At 42.9% G+C, this 21113-nt stretch overlaps 1 protein-coding gene across 1 annotated transcript in view; it reads right to left on the bottom strand.

Annotated features, from left to right (window-relative positions):
• The window catches only part of LOC137570883 (two pore calcium channel protein 1-like), a 77674-nt gene that overhangs the window by 48501 nt on the left and 8060 nt on the right, over nucleotides 1-21113 (bottom strand). Inside the window, exons 2-3 of the mRNA XM_068279591.1 lie at nucleotides 18396-18478; nucleotides 11185-11299 (exon numbers count right to left, since the gene is read on the bottom strand). Coding sequence (XP_068135692.1) covers nucleotides 11185-11299; nucleotides 18396-18478 — 198 coding nt within the window. The remainder of the gene's footprint in view (nucleotides 1-11184; nucleotides 11300-18395; nucleotides 18479-21113) is intronic.

Here is a 21113-nt window from a genome sequence, read left to right as displayed (position 1 = left end):
AAGACAATTATCCAACACCGCTCACTATGCCAAATTACAGGGGGACCCCACAAAAGGCTACAGGATGGCACTTAATAGGATGGTTAACAGATTGCCTGCAAACATCTGACTACATGTAAGGACCCTTATCCCTGAAGAGCCTAGAACAGCCTGCTTTTACATGCTTCCCAAGATCCACAAAGAGGGAAACCCTGGCAGGCCCATAATCTCAGGGAGCGGAACTCTTACAGAGAACATCTCAGGGTGGCTGGAAAACATTTTGAAACCTCTTGTCTGTAAAAGACCCAGCTACTTACAGGATACCACCCACCTCCAGAACAAACTGTCAGCCATCGGCCCAGTACCTGAGGGAACCATACTGGCCACGATGGACGTGGAGTCCCTGTACACGAACATTCCCCATGATGATGGTATTGCGGCCTGCCGTAAATATCTTCAGGGTCAGGGCATACCTGTAAAGCCTATTACTGGACTGATCAAATTCATTCTCACTCATAATTATTTCACTTTTGGACAGGACCTCTATTTACAGCAGATGGGCGTGGCAATGGGTTCGCGATTCGCTCCACAGTATGCAAATCTATTCATGGCCAAAATCGAAGAGGAATACCTCAATGCATGTGGCATAAAACCCTTGGCCTACTTCCGCTTCATTGATGATATTTTAATCATCTGGTCCGCAAGTGAGGATGATCTTCTCCAGTTCCACAGGAACTTCAATGCCTTCCATCCTACAATCAAATTGAATCTTACCTACTCTCACACAGAGATTAACTTTCTGGACACCACCATATACATCAGGGGTAACAACATACAAACCTCTGTGTATCGCAAACCTACAGACCGTCCCACATACCTAAGATATGACAGTTTGCATCCCAAGCACATTAAGAACTCTATAATTTACAGCCAAGCTATAAGGTACAACCGGATTTGTTCTGACAGGATGGACAGAGACAAGCACCTGGATCACCTTAAGAACACTTTCATTAAACAAGGTTACAGTCCTCCCATGGCTGAGGCCCAAATCAGGAAAGCCAGCAACATCCCTAGGACTGAACTCCTGAAATATAAGCAAAACCAGAAAGAGGAACGTGTCCCTTTGGTTGTCACCTACAACCCACACCTGGAAATCTTAAGGAGGATTGCTAAGGAACTTCATCCCATTTTACACAAGGATCACAGACTGAGAACGATATTCCCTAAACTTCCACTCTTGTCATATCGGCAACCACACAATCTAAAACAGATGATTGTCAGGAGCTCTTTGAATAGGCCTCAACAAAACGGAACATCACCCTGCCGACAAAAAATATGTGGGACCTGCAGACACATTTACTCCACTGACAGGGTAACGATACCAGGTTCACAACAGGAGTACAGAATACAAGGTAAATTTTCTTGTGGGTCCACCAATCTGGTATATCTGATCATGTGTGCTAAATGCCCCAATGTTATGTACGTGGGAGAAAGTGGACAAACTCTGCGCAAACGTATGAATGGACACAGGCACACTATTAATGATACCAAATCTGGACTCCCAGTTGCTACACACTTTCGGTCCAACGGACACAGCATGGATGATCCTCGTGTCACTGCCCTGAAGGGCGGCTTCAAAACGTCAAATGACCGATTAATAGCAGAAACAAAATTTATAAATTGTTTCAAAGCTGTGCAGAAGGGTCTGAATAAGGACAACAACTTTCTATATTGGTATGAGATTGATGATATATGAACTGTCTCAGCCACCCTAGCTGAACTTGTGAACTAAGAATTTACGATACCTCTGGGTCAATCCTAATACCAGGTCTGTGAGCAATAAAGTAAACAAGGATCCTTATCTTACCCCATTTAGATGGTCTGTTTGTATTAAGGCATCTTAATGATGTATTTATGCTTGAAAAAAATATCTGTTTTTCCTTGTGATGTTGCATGTATATAAGCTGTCTGTACCACCAGCTTGCAAACTAACAGGATATAAACCTGACGAAGGCTGCAAGGCCGAAAACTTGTTTATTCTTATTCATTTGTAGTTAGCCAATAAATGGTATCATCCTGATTTAAAACTTCTTGCTTTTACTGATGGCTAACACGGTACAATACCCTACTGCAACATATAAGAACATGTACACCATAAAAAACAGCACAATTAAAACAGTCCATAAAAAATCTCTTTAAAATAAAAAGTATAATGTATGTGTATATATATATATATACAATCCTGTCTCATTGAGACAATGTATCAGTGTCCTACAAACTCCCTCTTGTGGTGAAAGGGCAAATTGTTCTTCTTATTTTGTTTGCCATAATGTTCAAATTAGATAGGAATCCTCCTGCTCCATCCTGTGGGCAAACAGTGTATTGCACATCTGTCCCTTTAGTTTTAAACAGTACACTATGTTTCTTATTAGGTTATTATATTTATATAAAAATAGAGAGCAGCTTACCATCTCACTCCACTATCCTTTCATTACATTGTAGCCAACATAAATATTCCCACCTCAAGTGTTTATTTCAGGTATTTTCAACTGTTGGCCAAAAAACAATTTAAATTAAAATCTATATTTAAACCATTCGGATACATACAATTCAGTTTCACTATCCAATTCATCTCCAACTTTGCCAGATCTCTATCCATGTTGTTCCCTCTCCAGTTTCTTTTCACTTGGTCAATAGCTGTAAAAACCAAACCCCTAGGATCGCAACCATGTTTCTCTTTAAAATGTGCTGAGACAGAATGATCCATAAAACCACTACGTATGTTCTTTACATGTTCATAGGTTCTCTCCCTGAGTGCCCGCGTCGTCAAACCCACATATTGTAGGCCACACGGGCACCCAAGGAGATAAACCACCATCTTAGATTCACAGTTCAAAAGGTTCTTAATAGGGAAGGTGTCTCCTCCCATTCTACTAGTAAAGGAAGAAGTTCTCCGGGCAACATTCGGACAATGTCTACAAGCAAAACAAAAACCACATTTGTAGAACCCTTTGAAATCACCCAAAGTGCCAGTTGATTGATTTGGAATGTCTACAGCACTTTTAGTTATTAAATCCCTCACATTTGGTGCTCTTCTGAATATCACTCTCGGTTTTTCAGGTATACAATGTGACAGTTCATGATCCGCCCGCAAGATGTGCCAGTGTCTTTGTAGAATCTTCCTGATATCTCTATGTTGTACACTATAGTCTGTAATCATTGACACTTCCGGTTCTTTCATATTAATTGGCTTTTCCTTAAATATTATCGTTTCTCTATCTTTCCGTGTTACCTCTTCCCGAACTTGATTGATTTCTTTCTCATCATAACCTTTTTCTAAAAAGCTTTGTGTTAATAGGTCTGCTTCGGTATTAAAGTCTGACAATTGCGTACAATTTCTGTAAATCCTTAGCATTTCGCTCTTGGGCACTGATTTGAGCCAGTTTTGATGGTGGCAACTATCACTGGGTATATAACTATTCCGATCCGTGGTTTTAAAGAAAGTTTGGGTTTTTAGACTGCCCTCTTGTTTACTAATGGTTAAATCTAAATAATCTATTTTTGTTGTGCTATAATCGCATGTGAACTTGAGGTTTTCTTCATTCCTATTGATGAACTCAATAAAGGCCAACAAAGATATTTCATCCCCCTCCCACATAAACACCACGTCGTCTATGTACCTTTTCCAAAATTTCAATGCAATATGTCTTCTTGGGTCTATAAATTTCTCTTCCCACTCAGCCACATAGAGGTTAGCGAGACTGGGAGCATATTTAGCTCCCATGGCTACGCCAACCTTCTGTAGATAAAAATTGTTGTCAAACCAGAAATAATTTCTGCTCATGGCAAATTCCAAACATTCAAGTAAAAAATGTATTTGCTGTTGGTTAAAATTTCCTGAATTAGTTAAAAAATGTTCTACAGAGGATATACCTTTTTTCTGGTCAATGACCGTATATAAGGATGTCACATCAGCTGTGACTAAAAAACTATTCTCAGATAATTGCACATTGCCCAATAATTTAATCAGTTCTTTTGAATCTTTTAAATATGAGGGCACTGTAACTACCAATGGCTGTAGGAAATTGTCCAGGAATTCTCCCAATCTTGACGTTATGGAGCCGATGCCGCTGACAATCGGCCTCCCTGGTGGTTTAACACAATTCTTATGAATCTTTGGTAGCGCATATAGTACTGGTGTTCTGTAGAAGGAGGGGACTAGATATGTGGCCTCCTTATCTACCAATAAACTTTCCTCTTTACCCTTACTAACAAGTTCTGTCAGTTCTTTCATAAATTTGGGGCCTGGGTCTTTCTTCAATTTTTCATAAGTGGTATTATCTTTTAAAATATCCTGCATCATTTCGTCATATTGTGTTTTCGATAAAACAACTACCCCCCCGCCTTTGTCGGCTGGTTTTACTATTAGCTCCTTTTTATCCGTAAGGCTTTTAATAGCATCTTGAATATTTCTTTGATTTCTTACCTTTCTCATCTTGATATTTTGTAAATCCTTATTAATAAGACTATTAAATGTCTCTATTTCATGATGATTTGAGTGAGGGGGATTGAAGGTGGAATTATTTTTAAGTCCACTAATTAGTGTTGATCTACTCAAACTAGTGTCCACAGTGCTTGTGGTAGGAGCACTGTTATTGGCGAAATACTTTTTAAGGTGCAACTTTCTAACAAACTTTTGGGCATCAATATATGTTTTTGTTTTATTCAGTGGTTTTTCGGGAGCAAATTTCATTCCTTTATCCAAAAGTGTGATTTCATCTGCAGTTAAACTAATTCCACTTAAATTGAAGATCCCTTCTCCTCCCATTCCTTTCTGTCTTTTTTGCTTACATTGTTTCCTCCTTCCTCCTCTACATCCTCTTCTTCTGAGGCTTTTCTTTTTACCTTCTCTCTGGGAGGCATTCCCAGGCCTAAAAAATGGTGATTAGTGTTAATACTTGGGGTTTCTGGTTCTGAGATCACAACATTGGGAATAGTTTGTAACGGAGAATATTTATTGTAGGTAGGTATGTGATATGTGGGTTGAGGTCGCCATCCTCTGTGAAATTTCTTTGGGTGTCTATATCCTGGCGAGGGAGGACCTGAAGGTTGAGGATATCTACGTGGCGGATAGTAAGGTTGGGTAGGTTGATAGTGAGGCTGTGGCAGGTAGGAATCCTCCTGCTCCATCCTGTGGGCAAACAGTGTATTGCACATCTGTCCCTTTAGTTTTAAACAGTACACTAGGAGAAGGTAAAAAGAAAAGCCTCAGAAGAAGAGGATGTAGAGGAGGAAGGAGGAAACAATGTAAGCAAAAAAGACAGAAAGGAATGGGAGGAGAAGGGATCTTCAATTTAAGTGGAATTAGTTTAACTGCAGATGAAATCACACTTTTGGATAAAGGAATGAAATTTGCTCCCGAAAAACCACTGAATAAAACAAAAACATATATTGATGCCCAAAAGTTTGTTAGAAAGTTGCACCTTAAAAAGTATTTCGCCAATAACAGTGCTCCTACCACAAGCACTGTGGACACTAGTTTGAGTAGATCAACACTAATTAGTGGACTTAAAAATAATTCCACCTTCAATCCCCCTCACTCAAATCATCATGAAATAGAGACATTTAATAGTCTTATTAATAAGGATTTACAAAATATCAAGATGAGAAAGGTAAGAAATCAAAGAAATATTCAAGATGCTATTAAAAGCCTTACGGATAAAAAGGAGCTAATAGTAAAACCAGCCGACAAAGGCGGGGGGGTAGTTGTTTTATCGAAAACACAATATGACGAAATGATGCAGGATATTTTAAAAGATAATACCACTTATGAAAAATTGAAGAAAGACCCAGGCCCCAAATTTATGAAAGAACTGACAGAACTTGTTAGTAAGGGTAAAGAGGAAAGTTTATTGGTAGATAAGGAGGCCACATATCTAGTCCCCTCCTTCTACAGAACACCAGTACTATATGCGCTACCAAAGATTCATAAGAATTGTGTTAAACCACCAGGGAGGCCGATTGTCAGCGGCATCGGCTCCATAACGTCAAGATTGGGAGAATTCCTGGACAATTTCCTACAGCCATTGGTAGTTACAGTGCCCTCATATTTAAAAGATTCAAAAGAACTGATTAAATTATTGGGCAATGTGCAATTATCTGAGAATAGTTTTTTAGTCACAGCTGATGTGACATCCTTATATACGGTCATTGACCAGAAAAAAGGTATATCCTCTGTAGAACATTTTTTAACTAATTCAGGAAATTTTAACCAACAGCAAATACATTTTTTACTTGAATGTTTGGAATTTGCCATGAGCAGAAATTATTTCTGGTTTGACAACAATTTTTATCTACAGAAGGTTGGCGTAGCCATGGGAGCTAAATATGCTCCCAGTCTCGCTAACCTCTATGTGGCTGAGTGGGAAGAGAAATTTATAGACCCAAGAAGACATATTGCATTGAAATTTTGGAAAAGGTACATAGACGACGTGGTGTTTATGTGGGAGGGGGATGAAATATCTTTGTTGGCCTTTATTGAGTTCATCAATAGGAATGAAGAAAACCTCAAGTTCACATGCGATTATAGCACAACAAAAATAGATTATTTAGATTTAACCATTAGTAAACAAGAGGGCAGTCTAAAAACCCAAACTTTCTTTAAAACCACGGATCGGAATAGTTATATACCCAGTGATAGTTGCCACCATCAAAACTGGCTCAAATCAGTGCCCAAGAGCGAAATGCTAAGGATTTACAGAAATTGTACGCAATTGTCAGACTTTAATACCGAAGCAGACCTATTAACACAAAGATTTTTAGAAAAAGGTTATGATGAGAAAGAAATCAATCAAGTTCGGGAAGAGGTAACACGGAAAGATAGAGAAACGATAATATTTAAGGAAAAGCCAATTAATATGAAAGAACCGGAAGTGTCAATGATTACAGACTATAGTGTACAACATAGAGATATCAGGAAGATTCTACAAAGACACTGGCACATCTTGCGGGCGGATCATGAACTGTCACATTGTATACCTGAAAAACCGAGAGTGATATTTAGAAGAGCACCAAATGTGAGGGATTTAATAACTAAAAGTGCTGTAGACATTCCAAATCAATCAACTGGCACTTTGGGTGATTTCAAAGGGTTCTACAAATGTGGTTTTTGTTTTGCTTGTAGACATTGTCCGAATGTTGCCCGGAGAACTTCTTCCTTTACTAGTAAAATGGGAGGAGACACCTTCCCTATTAAGAACCTTTTGAACTGTGAATCTAAGATGGTGGTTTATCTCCTTGGGTGCCCGTGTGGCCTACAATATGTGGGTTTGACGACGCGGGCACTCAGGGAGAGAACCTATGAACATGTAAAGAACATACGTAGTGGTTTTATGGATCATTCTGTCTCAGCACATTTTAAAGAGAAACATGGTTGCGATCCTAGGGGTTTGGTTTTTACAGCTATTGACCAAGTGAAAAGAAACTGGAGAGGGAACAACATGGATAGAGATCTGGCAAAGTTGGAGATGAATTGGATAGTGAAACTGAATTGTATGTATCCGAATGGTTTAAATATAGATTTTAATTTAAATTGTTTTTTGGCCAACAGTTGAAAATACCTGAAAGAAACACTTGAGGTGGGAATATTTATGTTGGCTACAATGTAATGAAAGGATAGTGGAGTGAGATGGTAAGCTGCTCTCTATTTTTATATAAATATAATAACCTATTAACCCCCTTGGCGGTAATCCCGAGCTGAGCTCGGGGTATGCCGCCGGAGGTCGCCGCTCAGGCCCTGCTGGGCCGATTTTCAATCTGAAAAAAGCAGCACACGCAGCCGGCACTTTGCCAGCCGCGTGTGCTGCCCGATCGCCGCCGCTCCGCGGCGATCCGCCGCGTGCAGCGGCGAAAGAGGGTCCCCCCAGCCGCCCGAGCCCAGTGCAGCCGGAACAAACAGTTCCGGCCGGCGCTAGGGGCTGGATCGGGCGGCTCTGACGTCAGGACGTCGACTGACGTCCATGACGTCACTCCGCTCGTCGCCATGGCGACGAGGAAAACGCTCATTGCGGCCTATCTTGTTACTTTCGATTGCCGGAGGCGATCGAAAGTACGCTTCCGGAGCGCCCTCTAGTGGGCTTTCATGCAGCCAACTTTCAGTTGGCTGCATGAAATAGTCTTTTTTTAATTTAAAAAAACCCTCCCGCAGCCTCCCTGGCGATTTTAATAGAACGCCAGGGAGGTTAAGAAACATAGTGTACTGTTTAAAACTAAAGGGACAGATGTGCAATACACTGTTTGCCCACAGGATGGAGCAGGAGGATTCCTATCTAATTTGAACATTATGGCAAACAAAATAAGAAGAACAATTTGCCCTTTCACCACAAGAGGGAGTTTGTAGGACACTGATACATTGTCTCAATGAGACAGGATTGTATATATATATATATATATATATATATATATATATATATATATATATATATATATATATATATATATATATATATATATATATATATATATATATATATATATATATATATATATATGTATATGTATATATATATATATATATATATATATATATATATATATATATATATATATATATATATATATATATATATATATATATATATACACACACATACATTATACTTTTTATTTTAAAGAGATTTTTTATGGACTGTTTTAATTGTGCTGTTTTTTATGGTGTACATGTTCTTATATGTTTCTTTATATGTAATTTATTGATACACAATAGGCTGTGGTAGAATTTTGGTAGTCAATATGTGCCAATACTTGCTTGATACTATATGATCTTAATTTGTTTATAACGAATTTTTAATTATGAAGTCTTTCCCATAAGAGCATGATTCATCATTATAAATTTATATAGATATATGTGAATTTTATGTGCGGCGTACTAGCCGCTTAATGAGATGAAGCGCAACTGCGCTCCAACAAAGGCCGTGTATCACTGTGAGGCGCACGCGCGCTCCAGTGATGGCCTGGTTCATCCAGTGAACCGGAAGTAGTTCCTATGATAGCCGGAAGTGCCCGCTACGAGCGGCGGCTGTCATTCCGCAATCATGCTTACTGGTGAAAGGTAATTATGACTATTTGTATATATATGTATGGTTTGCCCGCCCGCTCTCATACCCCCTGATGACGGCGGAAGGCCGAAACTAGTCGGGAAGAGAGCGGGCAACGCCACATTGATCGCTTGTATCTGTAGTACCACACGGAGTGGGAAGCGCTATTGCCAGAGGGGTTCCTACTGGAGTAGGACCCTCTAGATGTGAGTTGATCTTATCTGTTTTAAACATTCATCCATTTGAATAAAGTTTTGCAGTTGATCATTCCACTGAGAGACTCCATATTTTCCTTTTCTTGTGCACTGAGTTGCACGTTTAGGAGAAGAACATATATTGATTTGGATCTCTGGAGGTGGAACTATACTATCCAAGGGTGCCTATCACAGCGCTGCTGCTTTTTGGCGATAAGGCCAAAGTGGTGTCCAGTATCCAACTGCGCATTTGCAAAAGCTAGGTGGTCAGGGCCTAGTAGAGGCTGAATTGTGGAAAAAGAGGGGGGTTTGCAGGGGGAAATGGAGGATGTAGACTTGGACTGGATACCATTTAGGGATCAATGTATGTACTCTAATGCTGGGAATACACTGTTCGTTTTGAACCGTGTAATCGAGCCGCTGATGGCTCGATTGATCATTTCCGACCTGTCCGATACCCCGCTGGATCAATTCCCCGCTCAATACCGCAGGCAGGACAACAGGAAAAAACAAAAAGAAGATAAGTAGCTGCCCGCGGGGACGAGCGGGAAGCGGGCGCCCGCGGGGACACGTCGGAATCTATTGAGCGGCTCGATACACAGTTCAAAACGAACCGTGTATTCCCAGGATTAGTCTGTACTTTTAGCTCGTATATCCTTTAAAGGGATACTTGTAGGGGGGTTGGGGGAAAATGAGTTGAACTTACCCGGGGCTTCTAATGGTCCCCCACAGACATCCTGTGCCCGCGTAGCAACTCACCGATGCGAGAGTCCCACCTCCGGTTCACTTCTGGAATTTCAGACTTTAAAGTCTGAAAACCACTGCACCTGCGTTGCTGTGTCCTCGCTTCCTCTGATGTCACCAGGAGCGCACGGCGCAGGCACAGACCATACTGGGCCTGCGCAGTACGCTCCTGGGGCCATCAGCAGGAGTGAGGACACGACAACGCAGGCGCAGTGGTTTTCAGACTTTAAAGTCTGAAATTCCAGAAGTGAACCGGAGGCGGGGGCCGGAGCTTTGGGGAGTGGCTGCACGGGCACAGGATCTCTGTGGGGGACCATTAGAAGCCCCGGGTAACTTCAACTCATTTTCCCCTGACCCCCCTACAGTGTCCCTTTAAGGACCAGTGACCTTTTTCTCAAAAACTGAGCTGTGATTGGCTCACAGCAGTAACAATTTAACTGACTCCTGACTAGCATACAGGACTCTGCTGTCATTATGGCAGGAGAGTGAGCAGGCTGCAGGGGGGACAGAGTGAAAGGACCATCGAGGATGACGTGAGTGTGCAGGGGTGAGTGACTGAAATAGACTTTCTGGCAAAGATAGCAGGATGTAAACAGGGCGTACATTTCAACCATTTTGGTCCAAAAAGGTTTAAGCAATACAATACCAATCAAAACAATTTTAAGCCAAAGGTCAGGCATGTATATACAGATTGCGCAGACGTGGTAGTATAAGACCAATTCATTACATTTCAGATTTTTAAAAGTGCCCATTAACAGTACAATTTTTCTCTAAATGCAATCTTTCTATGCAATTTGAACGATCGTAAGTAATCTGAAGACAATTATCGAATGTTCACATTTACTGATTCTTTCTTCAAATACGATCACATTTTTCAACTTTCGGATTGATTTTATCCTATAAAGCAATCGGTCAAAGAATTGTTCACTATCAATTGCCTTCATAAACGGCAAATTTTCTATACAATTCGATCGTAAAAATTGCTTCCAAAGATCGCATTTGGTGAAAAAATGTGTACTGTTAATGGGCACCTTTACACCGATATATCTGCCTGCAGAACCCTTTATCTTGTGAATTGGTGAAATTGATGTAAACCCACTGATTTTTCTTATTAATTTTTCATTTGTTATGCTATATGTTAACATGTGATACACTCCATGATCCAGTCTTACCAGGAATGGAAGAGGATATAAAGCAGGCTCCTCAAAAATTGCCAGAGCAAGATCAATAGTGATACAGACATAGGTTGCTAGCTGCATAGCCCAGTGGTTATAGAAATAGTACAGTCTGTAATGAAAACATATGTCATGTTATGGCACAGCAACCAGTGCAGATAAAAAGCTTTATAACCTGCAATGCTTCTATACAGAAGTAATATAAAATTACTGCATAGTTATTTTCTGCAAGCGAATGGACCACCCCGATCCAGATGGTCATCGAATTGGAAAATTCCACTGACCTGTCTTGTTTTAAACACTCTTGCCAAGCCAGTTCACCCATTTGAAGTGAGGAGTCAACTTGCAGAACAGACTATTTACATTACAGCTTCAATAAGTATCATCTTTAAAGGCAGTATAATGTTGAGCTCTGTTCGAAAGAAGACGCACACTGGCAACACATCAGGGGGTATAAAATGCCTTTGAAAGTCAATTTACATTTTTTCAAAAGCAGAGATGTTGTTTCAGCAGCTTTTCTAAGCACGTTATAAGAAGGAGAAAATGTGGCAATGTCTGGGCATTGTCTGATTTATTAAGGAAAAAATAAAAAAAAAATCTAAACAGAACATGTTTTGCAGGAAACCACAAACATTCATAGGTGGGGTACCGTATATACTCGCAAGCAAGCCGACCCGCATATAAGCCGACCCCCCAACTTTTACCTGAAAAACCAGGAAAAAATGATTGACCCTCATATAAGCCGGGGGTAGGAAATGCTGTCCGTGTGATCCCCCCAGTGTGTCCTGGTATAGCTAGTATAGTGCCCAGTATGGGTAGGTGGTGCCTCAGTATAGCTAGCATCGTGCCCAGTATAGCTAGTATAGTGCCCAGTATAGCTAGTACAGGGAGTGCAGAATTATTAGGCAAATGAGTATCTTGACATCATCATCCTCTTTATGCATGTTGTCTTACTCCAAGCTGTATAGACTCTAAAGCCTACTACCAATTAAGCATATTAGGTGATGTGCATATCTGTAATGAGAAGGGGTGTGGTCTAATGACATCAACATCCTATATCAGGTGTGCATAATTATTAGGCAACTTCCTTTCCTTTGGCAAAATGGGTCAAAAGAAGGACTTAACAGGCTCAGAAAAGTAAAAAATAGTGAGATATCTTGCAAAGGGATGCAGCACTCTTAAAATTGCAAAGCTTCTGAAGCGTGATCATCGAACAATCAAGCGTTTCATTCAAAATAGTTAACAGGGTCGCAAGAAGCGTGTGGAAAAACCAAGGCGCAAAATAACTGCCCATGAACTGAAAAAAGTCAAGCGTGCAGCTGCCAAGATGCCACTTTCCACCAGTTTGGCCATATTTCAGAGCTGCAACATCACTGGAGTGCCCAAAAGCACAAGGTGTGCAATACTCAGAGACATGGCCAAGGTAAGAAAGGCTGAAAGATGACCACCACTGAACAAGACACACAAGCTGAAACGTCAAGACTGGGCCAAGAAATATCTCAAGACTGATTTTTCTAAGGTTTTATGGACTGATGAAATGAGAGTGAGTCTTGATGGGCCAGATGGATGGGTAAATTGTAATATTTACACTGTCTGTCCTTGTATTGTTTTTGTTTGTGTTTGTTAAGCAACTGCCAAGACAAATTCCTTGTAGGTGCAAACTTACTTGGCGAAAATAAATTGATTCTGATTCTGATTCTAAAGGGCAGAGAGCTCCAGTCCGACTCAGACGCCAGCAAGGTGGAGGTGGAGTACTGAGTTGGGCTGGTATCATCAAAGATGAGCTTGTGGGGCTTTTTCGGGTTGAAGATGGAGTCAAGCTCAACTCCCAGTCCTACTGCCAGTTTCTGGAAGACACCTTCTTCAAGCAGTGATACAGGAAGAAGTCTGCATCCTTCAAGAAAAACATGATTTTCATGCAGGACAATGCTCCATCACACGCGTCCAAGTACTCCACAGCGTGGCTGGCAAGAAAGGGTATAAAAGAAGAAAAACTAATGACATGGCCTCCTTGTTCACCTGATCTGAACCCCATTGAGAACCTGTGGTCCATCATAAAATGTGAGATTTACAAGGAGGGAAACCAGTACACCTCTCTGAACAGTGTCTGGGAGGCTGTGTTTGCTGCTGCACGCAATGTTGATGGTGAACAGATCAAAACACTGACAGAATCCATGGATGGCAGGCTTTTGAGTGTCCTTGCAAAAAAAGGTGGCTATATTGGTCACTGATTTGTTTTTGTTTTGTTTTTGAATGTCAGAAATGTATATTTGTGAATGTTGAGATGTTATATTGGTTTCACTGGTAAGAGGGCGGCTTCCTGTAGCGGCGATGTGTATCGCCGTTACTATGGGAACCGCTCTCTCTCTCTACGTCTCCCTCCCTCATCACAGCAGCCGCCGTGGGGCGCGCTGCTGGGAATTACGAGCAGGACAGGGGAATAGAAGCGGTGCCGAGCTAAGGTAATAGCAGCGGCGGCCGTGGGGGGAGCGGGATTTCTACAACATGACTCGCAAGCAAGCCGACACCCCAACTTTTGACCCACTTTTTGGGGTCAAAAATTCGGCTTGCTTGTGAGTATATACGGTAATTAGTGTCTCAGCAGAGCTGATATCATCTGTGGATGCATGGTTGGTGGGCCTTGAGGACAGGGTTGGGGAACTGATTTAGAGGACAGGCGAGCAGTGCGTGCAACCATCTCTGCTAAATTGTCACTTCAATTTATCATGAACAGGCAACAGTAAACATATGGGCTTGATTCACTAATCCGTGATAACTCATAGCACAGCCGCGCTAGCGTTTTCGCATGAAAACGCTAGCGCAGCCGTGCTACGAGTTATCACGGTTTAGTGAATCAAGCCAATGTAGTGATGGGATTGCCCTGCGGCATGAGAGCCGCAGGGCAGGACAATCGCACTATGCCCTTTTCCCTTGCACATTACCCTGCAGCAAAGTGCACCGACAGGGCAATATGCATAACTCAGCCCCCCGAACAGTGATGTGCCCGCTGTGGAAAGGAAGTACATCACTGTTTTTCGGCCTATTGGTGCATGCGTGCCGCACTGCCACCATCTAAATAGATAGTTTCAGTGTCATTTACTTCAATACAAATGCCTGCTTCGCGGTACCACTCTGTAATGCCCTTCAGATTCTGCGCCACCTCTGCATCAATGAAACCTGAAATTCAAGAATATAGTACTATTTAAACTGAGAAGTTAGGGAAGCACCTCTCATTCGCTTCTTGTAGCTCATTTCACTTCCAGAAAAAAAACAAAGAAAGAAAAATGGTCAGACTTTTCCCTTCAGTCCCTTCAGAAGGCTTCTTTATTTATGTGACCTGTTTAGGAACAGTCATTGCAAACAGGAAAACAATATGTATTTTATGCTTGAGGAAAAAAGCAGAACTTCAGCAGAGTCGGGTTATAAAAATCCCGCTGCAAAGTATATTTATCATTATTTAAACACAAAATGTCCCCAGAATTTTGCTGAACATCGTTTGTGTGGTTAGAAATAAATACCACGGCATCACATGCCATTCTAGCCCAACCCTAGCCAAAACATTTGTATTAGCTTTGGACAAACTGGGAAGGATTAGCAGCTCTAGCTGGTTTTTATTCATGATTTTGTCCTTTTTGATGAAGATTTATGCTCCTTCGCTGTTTAGGTGGATCAGGTGTCAACCACAAGTAAATGGTGGAGAATATTGGGCATTACCGGTAGTACAGAAAACATTCTTCTAGTAAGGAATGCTAAGGACCTCTGTTGCCTTTGATTACTGTGTCTCTGCTGGGGAAATTTCCTTACCTCCTGTCCAGCTGACATTTAAAGGATGGGTTCACACTGGGGTGGTGTGGTGGACAAAAAGTGCTTTTCAAAGTGCTTTTGTGTAGTTTTTTTTTTTTTTTTTTTTTTTTTTTTTTTTTTTTTACACTTCCTGACTTCAATCAGGAAGTGAACTCTTTGTCCCGGAAATTATTACAATGTATTTATTCATTAAAAGCGCTTGGGAAATCGCTATACAAAGCACTTTTTCAAGCGCTTAGCGATTTCCCTATGCTTTATATTGAAGCGCAAATGCTCTGAAAATGGTGCAGAAGCCACGTTTGCGATTGGATAGAAAGCTCATTGTTTATGTGAGAATAGACACATAAGCGAACATTACACAAGTGCTTTTAAGGTGATTTTTAAAATCGCCAGTGCTAAAAAAAAACGAAATCGCCCCTAATGTGAACAAGCCCTTAAAGGACTTACGAGGCCAAGAATAGGAATTTTTTTTTTAAAAAGTTAGCTACCTGCATCAGCTTGTAAGGCACGGAGGACGCCGTCCGTGTCCTCCGTGCCGTTCCGCCGGGTCCCCGCCACTCAATAGCCCCCAAACGGTCCCCGACCGCGCGGCCCAGGTCGGGCTCCCCAGCCTGTACAAAGATGGCCGCCGGAGCTGGCCGCAGCTGCGCAGTCCGCATAGCCGCGAGTGCGGCTGCACAACTCTAAGGCCAACCCCCGATCCACGTAACAGTAGTGTTGGCCTTAGAGCTGCGCAGCCGCATTAGCGGCTATGCAGACTGCGCAGCCGCGGCCAGCTCCGGCGGCCATCTTTGTACAGGCTGGGGAGCCCGACCTGGGCCGCGCGGTCGGGGACCGTTCGGGGGGCTATTGAGCGGCGGGGACCCGGCGGAACGGCACGGAGGGCGCGGATGGCGTCCTCCGTGCCTTACAAGCTGATGCAGGTAGCTAACTTTTTTTATTTATTTTTTTCTATACTTGGCCTCGTAAGTCCTTTAAAGGAGTCGTCAGGCATAAAAAAAAAAAAAAAGTTTCACTTACCTGGGGCTTCTACCAGCCCCATGCAGCCATCCTGTGCCCTCGTAGTCACTCACTGCTGCTCCAGTCCCCCGCTGGCAGCTAGTTTCGTGTTTGCCGACCTCGAGGTCAGAGTACATTTTTACACATTCCCGCTGGTGCAGGAACATTAACACATACATTTTTACACGTAAGTGGTGCAATGCGTAAAAATGTATGTGTTCATGTTCCTGCACCAGCAGAAATGCGTAAAAATGTACTCTGACCCGAGGTCGGCAAAAACAAAACTAGCTGACGGAGGGGGACCAGAGCAGCAGTGAGTGACTACGACAGCACAGGATGGCTGCATGGGGCTGGTAGAAGCCCCAGGTAAGTGAAACTCATTTTTTTTTTTGCCTGACGATTCCTTTAAAGAAGATTTTTAGTTGTAGTTAGAGATGGCCCGAACCTCCGATTTTAGGTTTGCGAACCTATCGCAAAAGTTCGGTTCGCGCGAACTTTTGCGAACCGCCATAGACTTCAATGGGGAGGTGAACTTGAAAAATTAGAAAAAATTATTCTGGTCAGAAAAGTAATGGAAAAGACGTTTCAAAGCATCAAACACCTGGAGGGAAACTGGGATAGACGTCAAAAGTCCCAGAACAAAAATGTGGTTTTTATACAAAGCAGTGTATTAAGGGCAGAAATCCCATTCAATGCTAAATAGCAGGGAGGAGGGGGGAGGAAGGAGGGAGGGAGAGAAAGGAGGGAGGGAGAGAAAGGAGGGGGGAGGGGGGAGGGAGGGAGAGGGAGGAGGGGGGAGGGAAAAGGGAGGGAGAGAGGGGGGAGGAAAGAGGAAGGAGGGAGGAAGGAGGGAGGAGGAGGGAGGAAGGAGGGAGGAGGAGGGAGGGAGAGGGAGGAGGGGGAGAAGGAGAGAGGGAGGAGGGAGAAGCTGTTGTGGGGTGCTATATAAGTAATAACAATCAGCAAGCTAACAAGCCCACAAGAGCCTAACTAAGCTTTCCCTAGCAGAGTCTGTCAGCAGCTGTCCCTTAACTAACTACTGTAGGCAGACGAGTGAGTAAAACGGCTGGAGAACCTTGTCTTTTATAAGGGGGGATGGGGCTCCAGGAGTGAGTGTAGTCTGATTGGTGACAATGTGCCTGCTGACTGTGATGTAGAGGGTCAAAGTTGACCCTAATGGAGCATTATGGGGGCGAACCGAACTTCTACAAAAGTTAGCCTTCTCTGGCGAACGCGAACCACCCAAAGTTCGCCTGGAACCGTTCGCGGGCAAACCGTTCAGGCCATCTCTAGTTGTAGTTGGATTGTGCATCTCCATTTCTCTAAGGCCTCCTGCAACTGGACAGCAGAACTGTGTGCAAGCCTGTGGGGTTCAGCTGCCAATCTGCTGCGGAACAAGCCCCATCTGGTGATGACGTAATGTAATTGAATGGCAGCATTTGTAATCACACATGCACTATGCACTAGCAGCCACCTGCTCATAGCCTTTGGGGAGATGCTTGCACAGCATCCCCAGAGGCTTAAAGAAACATCCAGGTATGCTAGCTCCCAAGTCACTTCGTATAGCAGAAGTATAGGTACCAAGAAGGACCCCCACAGTATAAGTAGCTAGAGGTAGCCCCCCCCCCCCAATATACAACGAACACTTTCATTCCAGCGCAGGAGACTTGGGCGCAGCAGTGAGTAACTTCAGCGCTGTCAGAAGATGGAGCTAAAGTTACTTATAAAACACTATAATTCAGCCTCCAGCAATTGCTGGAAGCCAAATTATTTCATTCCCTACTATCCATGGCGGCTGGAGGGGGAATAGTATTTAATACGGCCGGGACTTGTGCAGCAGCAGGATCAGCCATATACCGACTGTATCCTGCGCCCAAGTCTCCTGCGCCGATTCCTCTCGTATGCATATACGAAGCCAGAGGGCCCCCAGTATAGGCAAGCAGAAGTAGCCCCCCCAAGAATAGGTAGCGATAATGGCCCCAGTATAGGCAGTCTGAGGGCTCCCAAGTATAGGTAGCCAGATGTGGCCCTAAACCACTCCATAATATAGATTGCCATAAGGACCCCCCAAGTATAGGCAGGCAGAAAGGGGTACATGCAAAAAGGGTGCTGGGGAAACTACCCCACCCCCCCGGGTAACTTTAACCACAGACTCCCCACAGCAAACCCCCCCCCCCCCAAATCGCCGCAAAAAAAACAATTTTTGGGGTGCCGCCATGGGCCACCATTGTAATACTGGCATAGAGGGGTAAGTTGGGCGCCCGCGATGCCTAATAAGTTCGTTTGAGCCCTCAAAGTGATGCTGAAACACAGCCCCGGGTCCCATACAAACTGTTCAGAATTCAAATGTGCCCACTTCAAAATGGTGAAAACTACTTCCATGTAATAAAGGGAAATTTACTCACCTGACTGCCTCAGGCGATGTTTCAAAGGGAATGTTTCTGTTGTATTGAGCATCGTAGACATACGCAGCAGCCAATAGAAGTTTCTATGCAGAAGAGAAAAATAAAAAGCAATAAGGACTTGCCAAAGTAATATACTATTCACAAAGAGTGTGAGGTATTGTGCTGGTATTTAAAATTGTAATAGCGCTTCTCCTAGGAGTATTTTTACATAATTTTACATAGTTATTTGGTTTGAAAAATGACTTACGTGGCGTCCATCGAGTTCAGCCAGAGAACAAAGTACAATACCAGCCTGCTCCCTCATATATCCCTGTTGATCCAGAGGAAGGTGAATAACCATTATAAGGCATGGTCCAATTAGCCCCAAAAGGGAAAAAAAAATTCCTTCCCGACTCCAGATGGCAATCAGATAAAATCAATGGAGTAGTTGCTCATAACTTCATTTCTGGCATTTTATAAACAGCTGTCAGCTAATTGTGTATCAAATTTCAATCTGGAGATAAAATCAATGCAATTTCAGACAGCTGTTTTAATTCAAAGCAATTCTGATATGATGCAAGACGGAGCTGTTAGAATTTCAAACATCTCACATTTTGGTGAATTAAGCCCATCCTAGCTTATGTAATAAAGCAGTGTGAAGAGAATTACTGAGTTGAACAATGCATTACTCATGGCAACCACATAGACAGACATCCAGACTAGTGAAAGATGGCTGCTTTTTATGTGCAATAAGGCCCAGTGCACACCAAAACCGCTAGCAGATCCGCAATACGTTAGCGGTTTTGGGAGCTGATTTCAGAGCGATTCTAGGTATGTTTAGAGAGGTTTTCTAAACATACCTAGCGGTTTTGCGTGCGTTTTTGTGTAGCAGATTACACATATTGTTACAGTAAAAGCTGTTACTGAACAGCTACTGTAACAAAAATGCCTGGCAAACTGCTCTGAACTAGCGTTTTTCAGAGCGGTTTGCGTTTTTTCTATACTTTACATTGAGGACGAAACGCTTCCAAAAACCGCAAACGCGCAGCAGGAGGCGCGTTTGCGGCTTGGCAAAAACCGCAAACCGCCGGTGTGCACCATTTCATTGCAATACATTAGACAAGCGTTTTTAGAGGCGGATGCGGCCGGCGGATCGCTCCAAAAACCGCTCGGTGTGCACTGGGCCTAAGTCAGTGCATGTTGCCGTTTTAGCTTTATTTTTAACTGTGGATTATAGTGTGAAGTGATGCATTGGAGACTGATGGTCTCACACAGGACTGGCCTTTGGCATAAGTGGATCCTCAAGACACCCCCCACCCCACCCCCAAGTGCTGACCCCCACCAGGATGAGCGGTAACTCACTGGCGAGACACATGATGAGAGATGCTGCTCTAGCCATAGAAGGGATTCTGGTCTGGAAGAGATGGTCAATTTGATGCAAGTAATTCTAGCTTGCATACAAATTTCATGCAAATTACCAGTATATGCCGCACAAGACTAGACTAATCAGAATCAAAAGGAAATATTTTGATTTGTTCAATTTCAAGCTGCATACAATCTGCATTAAATTTGCATGGATGCAGATATTATTTGCATCTGATTAACCATTAGATTATAGACAATGCCTAGGCAGTGAAGAGACTGCCCAGTGCAGAAACATTTACTATGATCGCAGCCATCCCAGCCCAAGCAGGTAAAAAGGCTTCAGAGGCACCCTGTTGAAAAATGGGGTCGCCATAGGTGGCAATGTTAAAAGCTGTAATTAACGGCCATAAACAGTAATTTGGGTACTCAAGGTTTATTTATCATTATATCACAGCTCTGTTCGCAGCCGCCGGCCCGGGGTCCCCGCACGGTGCAGAGGACGACCTTGAGGTCATTGTTACTGCGCCTGCGTGAAGCGCCGCTGTCAATCAAGCCCACGTTGTCTGCGGTGTAATGCGGACAGCTGCAAGGGGCTGGAGCAAGCCCGAGGTAAGTAAATAGGCTTTCTTATTCTTTGTCTGATGACTCCTTTAAGGTTAGGCACAGGGGGGAGGGGGTTAAGGTTAGGCACCATGAGGGGGGGGGTTAAGGTTAGGCATGGGTGTTAAGGGTAGGTACCAGAGGGAAGGCGTTAAAGTTTAGGCACCGGGGGGGGGGGGTGGAAGGTTGTTAATGCTAGCCACCAACAGGGGTGGGGGTGTATGTGTTTAAAGTTGAGCACCATGGCGAGGAGGGGGGGGGTTAAGGTTAGACGCCACCAGGAAGGTTGTGGGGTGAAGCCTAGGCATTGGTAGAGAGCAGGAGAGTAGGGTAAGGTTAGGTCATAGTAAAATATCAGTAAAGATTACCTATGTTTTACTATCATAATTATGATAAGTTGTGTAATATCAGTTATTTTACTGATAGCGGCTATCTCCGGCGCCCTGTTTACATCTATGCATGCCAGCCAGCATGCCTGTGCATTTACATTTTTAAAAATAGGGCTCTACAGTATGTCATTGAAATGGTTGAAAGTCCAGCTTGGACCCCAAGTCTTACATTGTCAATGCACATTTCTTCAGTTATTCCTTGTGTAAACGATGCCTTAAAGAGTAAAGTCCAGTTCTGTGTCAGAAGAGACCTACTGATGCCAGCAGATACTTCATACTTCATTACCAGCAAATAAAGTCCAGTCCTGGCAGTTAGTCTTCTCTAGTTAATGATTATCTATCTTCTTGTTGAGCTAGACTATGGTTAATATAAATGAATCTAGAA

The sequence above is a fragment of the Hyperolius riggenbachi genome, chromosome 4 (assembly GCF_040937935.1).
Source record: "Hyperolius riggenbachi isolate aHypRig1 chromosome 4, aHypRig1.pri, whole genome shotgun sequence".
Taxonomy (NCBI): domain Eukaryota; kingdom Metazoa; phylum Chordata; class Amphibia; order Anura; family Hyperoliidae; genus Hyperolius; species Hyperolius riggenbachi.
Note: the sequence above shows the minus strand (reverse complement) of the source record. Positions and strands in the feature narration are given on the sequence as shown.